Source organism: Dysidea avara, chromosome 9, assembly GCF_963678975.1.
Source record: "Dysidea avara chromosome 9, odDysAvar1.4, whole genome shotgun sequence".
NCBI lineage: Eukaryota > Metazoa > Porifera > Demospongiae > Dictyoceratida > Dysideidae > Dysidea > Dysidea avara.
This window is the reverse complement of record NC_089280.1, coordinates 19,071,554-19,082,795: the sequence shown is the minus strand read 5'-3', so window position 1 is coordinate 19,082,795 and position 11,242 is coordinate 19,071,554. Positions and strand designations below refer to the sequence as shown.

Sequence of the window (11,242 nt, the reverse complement as noted above, 5' to 3'; positions counted from 1 at the left end):
TTACTACCCTTCAAGTATGGAGTAATTAGTGTTGAGGAGTACATGCTGTGCCTTGTCTGTTCATCTTCAATGCATGATGACCAGTGACAGTAGCTATACCTGACAACATGCATATGTCAGTCATAAATAGTTTGGGAAGTGTTTTGTGCAAGCTCTCAGGTGTCATTTCTTCCACCTGGGAATATTTAGAAACTAAGTGAAGGTTGTGCAATGTTTTATTTGTGAATATTCTAGTGCTTTGACTGTAACTAGGCTAGCAGATTGGCATGGCTGGAAAATGTGAGAACAGACCAAAAGTAGCTACAATTTTAAACCCACGTGCACACCATAAATCATTTTTAGGGTATTGATTTCTCTTAATCCTGACCATTATTATCAAATATTCATGCATCCTTAACTTCTCATTAATAATATTAACATAGAATTTAAATGCTGTTATAGAAACATGAGTTGTCTTCATGCCAAATAGTGAAAACTATGAACCAAAATCAGATTAATGAAGAACCATGAGAAATCTCTAACGATTCTAAAGTTTGAAGAACATTACTTGTGAGGGACTGACAAGAGGATTTGTGAATAATATGTGTCTAGTTGCTGAAATAGGACCTAAACACGTGCACAAGATTTTGTGGCCCCATCATTAATTGTTAATTCATATCACAAGCACTAGAAACTACAAATGGCTTTGTCATGACCTAGACAAGTAGCCAAACTAGTAGTTTGTTTAAGCAAAATGTAAACAGTTTGTATGACAGTACTGATTTTTGGCCAGGAAAATCAAAATACAGTATCGCCACTAGTGAGCAAAGTGCTCACAGGTGTGCCAGTTGCTAAGCATGCTGTTTTCCTGTACTAGTACATAGTTTTCTTGTACGTATACCCTGTAATTGTCCAGTCAGCATGCTATTATTCTCCCAACAATAATTTAAGCCTGTTACACAACACAACAACACCAAACTCATGTGTTAATTTATGTGCACTTAAGGAGGAGAAAGACCTAGGTGTGTGGTGCTCAGCTGATATGAAACCTTCTCTGCAGCAATGTTGAAAGGCTGGCAATGCAAGTATTGGGCCGGATAAGAAGATCTTTCAATATTGTTTCTACAGACATGTTTTTATTTTATACAAAACATATGTTGGACCTCACTTAGAATACTGTGTGCAGGCCTGGTATCCCTATCTGGCCAAAGATATTGACCTTATTGAAAAAGTTCAAAGACGTGCCACAAAACTGTTATACCCTTTTGCCGCACATATGCATCTCATTTAACTGCTCCCAATTTATATTCTTTATATTGCTGATGCCAAAGAGGTGATCTAATCGAAACATTCAACTTATTAAATGATTACTATGATGTGGACCCTTCTCTATTGTTTACTTTGAGCAGTACACTCAACATCAGAGGCCACCATCTTAAGCTTTTTAAATCTCAATCCCACCTCAATTTACAGTGTAACTTCAAATTTTTCTTGAATCGTGTGTGGAATTTTTTAATGAAATTTGTTGTGTCTGCACCTACCACTGCAATCTTAGGGGGAGATCTGGATATGGGCTCAATCAAAGGCCTGCAGCCTAGTTCCCTTACAGCTCTGATCCTGATCCAGTTTCGTAAATAAAATACTATTAATTTACACGCCTACCAGATAAACCACATAGAAGCTAAAAACCAGGAGTCATCATCATAAAAAGTCCATGAAAGTTTATACAAGTAACCAAAGGCAAAAATAGGTTTCTAATATATCAGGAGCACATTGAGTCTCATGGACAAGGGCACAAGGGAGCATTTTTGAGGATCCTACCCATTAATTAATATAAAGTATAATAAAGCCCTCCTTAATTTCATAATAAAATTTTTGTTTGATAGTCGCTCACTATCCCATAACCTATTAGATTCTACAAATGTTTTCTTTTTATGATCACTAGTCAGATATATACATGCACTAAAATGATTCAACGGAGGCTGAGTTTGTGTACAAAGTTTGATAGTACTTATTCTAGGGCATCATTATATTCAGGGGGATCACTAGTATACCTTTGATATGCAACCGCAAACACCACTATCATACAAAGACACCACTCCAATGTATCTTGTACTCTTCTGCCAAAGTTTAAGCCAAAATGGCCCAAAAGTCAAGTGAGGATTAATTTTTTATCATAAATTTATTGAGTTGAACACTGAAGTGTCTGTGATCAAGTCAGTCCGGCAAAGCACTGAAAAGTTGGTTTATTACGAATCATTTTACCATCAGAAATTTATTCCTGCATTACTTTTAAGAATTATCTTTAATCGGAGTATTGTTTCTTTCTGTAGGTATAAGATATGCATCTGTTTAAAATGTGGCTATTATACTGAAGTTTACAATCATTTGGTAATTTTACATTTAAGGTATATACTGTACGCAGTGATGATATGTATAGAGCCTTGAAACAATTTCAAAGTTATTGATTATTGAAAATTTTATTAATTTGGTTTTGCTTAGGTTATCCTCTGTATGGGGTTGTGGTTTAATGACACTTCTTTCCTGTCACCTGGTAGTGTCTTTTCTGCAAGGATTTAAACATATAGAAATATGAGTTTCCATATGTTACGTAGTTACGTTCAGTTGTGAAATTGAACTAATTTTAATTGTGATATTCATAGCTATATCTTTGGGATACTGATGATTTTATGGACAATAGCTACTCTATACATATGTGACTGGATTTTGCGAAAAGGGGTCTTCCACACAAATCCAATTCTATGAACTCAGAAGACCATAACTCAGTGCTAAAAACATATTAACCTGAAATTTTTTCCATCTACTAAGCTATGTTGGTACTTGCTACTGACCAAAGTTCAAGTCAAAACCTTTTCAAATCTGAAAATATGAGTCATCAAAGTTAATTGGTAAATTAGATTTGTGTGGAAGACTGCTTTTTTCAAATCCAATATATATATATGATATACTTATTTATGTATATATAGACTATTTTGTTTTTAGTGTGTAGTCAATCTGCTGCTTGTTCTATACTGCTTATATCATTGGGGGTATGGTGAATAAAAGTGCCTACAAGTCTTGAAGATGCCAAACAAAGTAAGTTGTTTCTCTTTGCGGAGATGGTTTCAAAAAATTACATATATTTACAATCCCAATTAATATGTACTGTTGTCATATTTTTCGTTACAGTAGCTATACATAGTATGATATTCTGCAGCAAAATTTTGCAGTCATCAAATTCAATATGCATATATGGATACAGTAACATCATATACATGTAATGTGTATACAAATGTTGCATTAGTGGATCACCTCTCTGTAGCTAGTTTGTGTGTGTTTGTGTGTTATACTGACTGTCAATGTGTATACGTAGATATGTAGAATCAAGTGTGTTAAGTACTAGTACTTAGTTCTCATGAATCTCTACCAAGATGTAGTTGAAAATGTATTTTTCATGTGTATCTTCCCTGTAAACTTCTAGGGACAGGCCTTTGTCAAGTGACATCTCTCTTTTAAAACCAACTGGAGAAATCAGTCCACTGTCAATTGCATTGTAACAGGATCCGTATCCTTGAGATGGTTTTAATGTAAGAACAAACTGCTCTGGCAAAAAGGTTGAGTTGTGAGCAGATCCAACAAATGAATTCATTGAGCTAAGCCTTTCTCCCATCGCTGCTTGTATTCCTCTACAACGGTGTGCACTTGGTTCTTCTCTTATCTCAAATCCTACCCCATTCTCTCCATCAGATAAAAAGAACTTTGGATCACTGTCTCCACTTCGTATTGAATTATCAAGACCAATAGTAATCACAACTACAATGTCTGCCTTAGCATCCAGCAGATCACGAGGCAGTAGAGGTAACTTAAATAGTCGACCACTTAAGGTGCTGCCAACATCAAAGGTCATTGCTCTTGTTGTAACTGACTCGTACATTTCAGTGAACTCAGCCTTGTTCTGTATATCAGTTGGAGTATACAGTTGGTAGAAAGGCATGTATACTCTCCTTGTTTCACTGGTCCTTATCACCTAAGGTATAATAACATAATATATGCTGATAACTGTACCACATAACATATGTACTATGATGCTATTTACCATAGAGTTAGCCTGCAAGAAACAGCACAGCAGGAGTCCAACTGCTAAACACAACATCTTGATCAGTATCAGCTAGCACAGAAGTTTACAGGTCTGAATATACTGTGTACTCAAGAGCAATCTTGTCCTTCGATGCTGCAGCTTTTGACTTTATAGTCTAACGGTCATGATATGAATACACTTGAACTTGACAATATGGATTGGTGAACTTAAAGTCATAATATAATATCATTATTGAGAATGATATTCATGGATACTTGTGTATAACTATATGGATACTGACAACTGATTATTCTCAGCAGTCAGCAATAGTATGTAATACTTTTCATCACATGCAATTACATCATGTCTACAGAGCTGTTATACAGAGCATAACAAGCAGTATAACAGTTACAGATGTCATGAAAAGGTTTGATCATCTATTTTTTGTTCCCCTACTGGTTATGGTCCAATTTTTAATATAAGGCCTTTTTAGGACCTCCTACCATATATAAAATATTTATCCCCTTATTCGTATGGATTTCTCACATTGGCAATGTAGCTATACCCACATTGTATATGGTATTAAATTTTGTATACGGTAAAATAGTCACAGCGGTTTAGTTAAAAATTATTTGCCCCTCCTTCCCCCACCGTGTAAATTGTCTTTGACAAGGCTTACATAATATATTCAAGGTACTTTAATTATCCCCTGAAAAAGAGCATGTTTTTCCAGTAAAGTTGTAACAAAATTTTCCTGCTGTGGCTGTGTCATAAGATCTGCCTCTTTTTTAACATTGGATATATGAATAAAACCCATTATTGCACATGTGGAATGGTACTGATTCTTTAGGTTTAGTATACGAAACAAAACTGACTTGGCAATAAAGTAATTATAAAATTATATTACAAACATTTTCCATGACCTTGGACTTGGCACTATTATATGGACTTAACCTCCCACAGTACAACTATACCTATGAACTTTGTAGTGTAGATTTTGAACTTACAATATAAGCAGATGAAGCTGTGGAAAAGGTTTATCATAATCTACACTATACACTACAAAGTTCAAGACCATAGTTTAACGCCACGAAAGGCTATGGTTCAAACAATGTAATTACATAATAAAAGTTTACAAAAGTCAATTGATTTAACTAAAGCTTTAGACATACATATACATGCACACACTTGGATACTTGGTACTTGGTAGTTGCTCTTTGTTGTGCAGAATTCTAGAATTCCTCCTGAACTAGTGACAAGTTTTGGTAGCCCCACAAAATCAGAGATGTCTTGTTAAATAACGACCACAAACACAATAAATAGTCCTTCAAGTAATTGGTTAGCAACACAGGTGATTGTCACTCTGTTTTGTGCTAGAACATCAACAGCAGTGAAACATAGCTCTAACCACTACTAATGATCCTGGCATAACTGATTCAGCCCATTCTCAACACCAATGGCACACTAATGACCCACCACTTCATCATGTCATCTCTTCTTAGGCCCATGGAATGGCCACTTTCTCACCAGTTCACCAAACAAAAGTTACTAAGGAGTGTGATCTCATTCTTATGGCCCAAATTTTCTAACTGCCGTGACCTCCATTACCAGCAATGGACCAAGGCATGCCAAACTGAACAGACAGTTGTTGATAAGTAAACTACCCATTCCACTGTAGAAATCTTGACATATATATTTACTCCCAGAATGGCACAAACACAACAATTATTAAAGGCAGTCAATCTACCTACAATAGGGGCCTTCAGTGTCAAAATCTCAGCACCATACAACAAAATAGAAACTACCACCACATTGTATACACTTCTCTTAGTATGTACAGAAAAGGTACAATTGGCATCCTTAAGGAGCCAAAACCTTAGATGACTTGGCAACCTGACGATTAACTTTATGAGTTGCTTCACAATCCACTGACACATTTGAACCAAAATAAGTGAACCTTCACCATCTCAATCATTCCACCTTCCACTTCTACTGAAGAAACATCATGCACTCTCACTTATCACAGTCCCCACTGCCTCATAGTTTTGGGGATGCTGATAGTCAAGCTAATTATTACCCACCTCAACAATCTCCCTTACACAACACTGACAACACACACATACACACGCACACGTAGAACTGTAAAACCAACTGTCAGATCTTCCCAACCCCTCTAGAAGCTGCTGCTCAAACAACGTTGCTAGATATAGACTAGGTAAAAGCCCTGGATATTGTGTTGTATAGTATACATAACAATAGGAAGTCCTTATGCACACACATGCACTCACACGTACATGTCTATATCAGTCATCAGTCATCCACAGCACAATCATAGTGATCTAATTCACTACCGTGCTGCTGGACCATGCCTTTGAAATTTCAAAGTCTTAGTTATTTATGTAGTTTACCTTAAGTTTGCTGTGTTGCTTGGCATAAATGTTTATCATGATGTTATTCTCTACACCACTATATTTCATTGTGTCAGTCTTGATGAAGCCTTGAAAACTGCATGACTGCATACTCTGTTAAAATTTAGAAGTCTTTTAGTAGTGCCACAAGTAGAGGCAATCTCGACAGGACGAGTGGGGAGTGATTTCTACTCAACATCTCATCCAGATGGCCACCATGTAATGTATGGGTGTACAGCTTCTTGCCGCGGAATGAGTCATATGGTTTGTCACTGCCAGCCCTTCGCCCAGTAAAAGAAGCCAAGAGAGACAAGCCAAGAAATGCTAATGATTATTTTATGAAGATTGAATTGTGATATAAGTGTGCTGGTTTAGAATCAAAGAAGTCACCTGTCTTACACGTGATAAATGCCAACTGTTACCACACGTGATACTGTAAGTAGAACCCACAATCATTTCTGTACGAAACGATACGAATGCTATGCTGTACTGTAAAGTAATTGGAGGTACTATACGTGTAGTTCTGTGCTTTAGTTAGGCTGAGAAACTAGGTAACTACTCGTGTCATGTATTTTCAATAACATCTAAAATGTACGTAGCTACATGTAGATGTGATCGTCCAAAGATTGCATGAGAGTAATGTAGTTCGAGCTGGTCAGCTAGTTGGTTCAACTCCAGATTATTGGTCCAGCTCAGGCCTGATCAATCGGACCGTCTCCTCCGGCCTTGCTTGAAGTAGAACCTTCTTATAATACCAGTATTTCATAGTATGTATTCATTACTGCACAAGTTTAATTATTGTAATTCTCACTGTATTTGATATGTGAATTACTGCATATAAATTTTGCAACTATCATGGCTTAGTTGCCTGCTAAGATAGGATCGTCATCAGTTACAATGAAGTGCTATCATCTTTATCATATACACCTAATCGTTCCTAAAGCTAGCTTCGAAAATGCACAGTATATTTTTAGTGGTCATACCAGTGAGTTCATCCATGCTTTGATATGCTTGACAGATTTATGCACACAAATTCCTACAATGCATAAGTAGTTAAAGCATATAATTTTGATAAGGAAAAGTGTTTTTACTGGATTGCTTATAATTTTCTTGATGTGTGTGGGCTACATGCTTTACATATGCATATCAGAAATTAAAAAATGCATAATTACATTATATAAACATCTGGCATCTACAGTATAAAAGTAGCAGTGAGTGTTGTGTACTAACCACAAAGTATAGATAGACGCAAGTGCAAGCTAAATGTGGAACAGTCTGCAAGTGTCATTTGTTCTTCTGCTGTTTGGAGCAACTTGTCTGTCTTCAGCAGTAAAGGCTAACAAGCAGGTAAGAATATTTTGAGTTGTTGATATATGCTGGGGTCTCAAAATGCTTATTAGGTTCAGGTTGTGGAGACCATTTTGTCCTACCATCAACTGATGACACCTGACTGGATACACTCTTACTTCACCATCACTGGACCATTTACACTCTACCCTCAGTATTATGAGATTCCTGCTGGTACTGTAGCTCATCAGCAGACACTGCAGCTCCAACTGGTGGCTCCTGACATCCTATCCACTACTGACAGTATTACTGTAGCCATCACTATTGCGATGGATACTGAAGTGGCTCAAGCAGACCATGATCCACGGTTTGGAATTAGTGATAGGAAGTCATTTATAGGCTTTTTTTATGCCTGATAAAGGAAATTACTATGCTCTTGCTCCATGTTTTGGGACTGAAGCTGACATAAGTAGCAAAATATTTACAAATTCAAAATCTAGTTCAGGTCCTTTAGTTACTTCACGCAATTATTCTATTGAGATCAAGTTACAGATCAGGCCAAAGGAGAGGTGGAGTTCCTGCCACACGGAGCATGATGAGGGATATACTAACACTGCTAATTTTCAACGTCAGCTTGACCTAAGCCAAGGTCTGTACCTTGAGATGTACCGTGCTGATACTGGTGAAAGATATCGCATCAAGTATATTAAAGTAGACATTGAGCTGGATTGAATTGTCAATATATAATTCAGGACTCTTAGAACATTTTGCTAATTACATGTACACTGAACAAATGTGTATCTGTGTGCATATTTGCTGTATATTTTTTATCAGCTAAGTAAACTATTAAATTATCTAATTACTACATACTACAATACAGATCTGACTGGTATAGATTGTGTACATGTGTTGCTAGTTGATGATTAAAATTTGCAAACAAAGCAGCTGTATATACACATATTGTGTGCTTTAGCGAGATGACATGCATTAACAAAGTATAATGATGCTCAAATACTAGTATTACAAATGTATTAATAATATTATTTCAATTTTTAATTCAAAGAATATTTTTTAATATGCATAAGTTAAGGAATGCATATGATCATAAGCAGCTATGTATAAACAATGTTTTCACCATTGCTCTTGAAGACTACACACATTTTCGTTTACAGCAGGTGTACAGTGTACATGTACTACAGTGAGGTGTCAGATCAAAGGGTTCTACCATTGTGTAACTATACAATAATATATACATCACTTATTATATGCCATGGTGGTATACTAATATTACACTAGGTACATGATCAAAAGTAAATCCTAGCTATGTACAAGCCACAAACAGCGCCATGTGTATATTGTTGGCTGTTGAATTCCTTTGATGCAATAAGTCATAGTACACCTGTAGTAGATAAGCAGTTATATACAACCACCCCAAAAACACCTTTGCTGTAAAAAAGGCACGTCCAAGAAACTACAAGTACTTGTAATCCAATGTAATTAAAAACAGCTCAGTTGTAGGGAAAGACTTCATAAAACTAAAAATAACTGGTAACTTAAAGAGCTGATGTCTGGAGCGGCCAAGAATCAATCTTCATCCAACTACTCATACTAATTTTTTTTTAATCCATGCAAGAACACCTTGCATTGATTGTAAACAAAGTGCACCAATGAAAGTAACTGGCAATTGAAATAGCTGATATCTGAAGCGGCCAAGAATGAATGCTGATATACAACTAATTGGAATTAACAAAAAGTTTAACATTGAACTTTTATCTTTCAGCTGTGTTCTACATTCACTCTTGCCGCATCATAAATTGATTTCTTTTAACTCTAATTGGCTGGTAATTTGGCCGCCTTTTTTAATATTCAGTGTATAGAGCAAAAAAAGGCGGCCAAATTACCAGCCAATTAGAGTTAAAAGAAATCAATTTATGATGCGGCAAGAGTGAATGTAGAACACAGCTGAAAGATAAAGGTTTGATGTTAAACTTTTTGTTAATTCCAATTAGTTGTATATCAGCATTCATTCTTGGCCGCTTCAGATATCAGCTATTTCAGTTGCCAGTTAGCTACTTTCATGGGTGCACTTTTTTTACAGTCAATGCAAGGTGTTTTTGCATGGATTAAAAAAATTTAGTATGAGTAGTTGGGTGAAGATTGATTCTTGGCCGCTCCAGATATCAGCTCTTTAAGTTATCAGTTACTTTTACTTTTATGAAGTCTTTCCCTACAACTAAGCTGTTTTTAATTACATTGGATTACAAGTACTTGTAGTTTCTTGGATGCACCTTTTTTTTTACAGCGAAAATGATTTTGGGTGGATATTAATCATTTTTGTTATAGTGATTGATAGTCTCACTGGGGGAACAACAAAATTGTTAAAAATTTAATGGTAACATTTAGATGACTGATATTTTGAAATTAGCAATAATATTATTATCTTGGAGAGTCAAACATGTGCACCTGTCATATTGTTTGATAAAGGCATGCACATTACAGACTGTTCACACTGTAAATTTGGAAGTATGAATTTACAGTGTAGAATAGACAGACTGTTCTATAGATTTATGTTTACTGGGGCATTCATTTACTATTTACAACATCTCATATCTGTGGTAAATGCTTTAGATTATGCTCATAATTAGCAAGTGCCTAATTAGTTCACAATTACTACACAGCTGGCTATTGGCTGTTCTATTAGAGCATATTAATCTTTTTTATAATATTATTTACAAAATATATGTGGTAAATACTTCGGGCATCTTATGCTCAAACTTAAGTGTTAACTGGGTGTGTAATAAATTACTACACAGCTAGCTATGCATAATTTTGACTGAATTCATACTACAGACAATTTATTGCACAAGCACTGATGGATGGTAATACGACGCAATGCTTACCAGCAGCTATAGTGATCTTACTTAGTTCACTGCAGCTATACACGTAAGTCTCAGATTACATTTCAAGTGTTTGTGTGTTGTGGCACTGTAGGGAAACACTATGTATCTCCTCGTCTCAATAACTGTATCATCATCATATTTAGATCAACTGTTGTAACTGGATTGACAAGGTGTACAGATTTTCTAGTCATATAAAATCAGTAAAGAGGGATCAGTAAAGAGGATGGAGGGAAACCAACAAGATATCAGATAATTGAACAATAATTATAGGAGGAACAGTCAAAATGCACTTAAATAAACATCTCAATTAATATTCAAAACTCTTTGCTGATACAGTAACCATGAACTCTGCTCTGACAATTATCTTATCATTGTGTTGAACATTATATAATTTGATTCTTAGTGTGGAGCTAGAGCCTTACATTTCCCAGGCCTCATAGTGCATGGAATAGCAATTTATACCAGCATGCAGATGAAAGAATACCTTGTATATGCAACCTGAAAGCTAAATACATATAGTCATTATTAAGACAGAGTACTTACAGCTACTTGCAGAATTTGATCGTTTGAGGATCAATAACTATTACAAA

At 35.8% G+C, this 11,242-nt stretch overlaps 2 protein-coding genes across 2 annotated transcripts; one reads left to right on the top strand and one right to left on the bottom strand.

Annotated features, from left to right (window-relative positions):
* Positions 1–3,135: 3,135 nt before the first annotated feature.
* LOC136265480 (uncharacterized) lies at positions 3,136–4,190 on the bottom strand. Its single transcript, XM_066060358.1, has 2 exons — positions 4,076–4,190; positions 3,136–4,006 (listed from the first exon to the last, which is right to left on the bottom strand). Exons 1-2 carry the CDS (start codon positions 4,130–4,132, stop codon positions 3,386–3,388), a joined length of 678 nt encoding a protein of 225 aa, XP_065916430.1. The 5' UTR covers positions 4,133–4,190; the 3' UTR covers positions 3,136–3,385.
* A 2,440-nt stretch (positions 4,191–6,630) lies between these two features.
* LOC136265481 (uncharacterized) lies at positions 6,631–8,662 on the top strand. The gene is made up of 3 exons (XM_066060359.1): positions 6,631–6,900; positions 7,664–7,812; positions 7,866–8,662. The coding sequence occupies exons 2-3, from the start codon at positions 7,729–7,731 to the stop codon at positions 8,166–8,168; spliced, it is 387 nt and encodes a 128-aa protein (XP_065916431.1). The 5' UTR covers positions 6,631–6,900; positions 7,664–7,728; the 3' UTR covers positions 8,169–8,662.
* Positions 8,663–11,242: the final 2,580 nt, after the last annotated feature.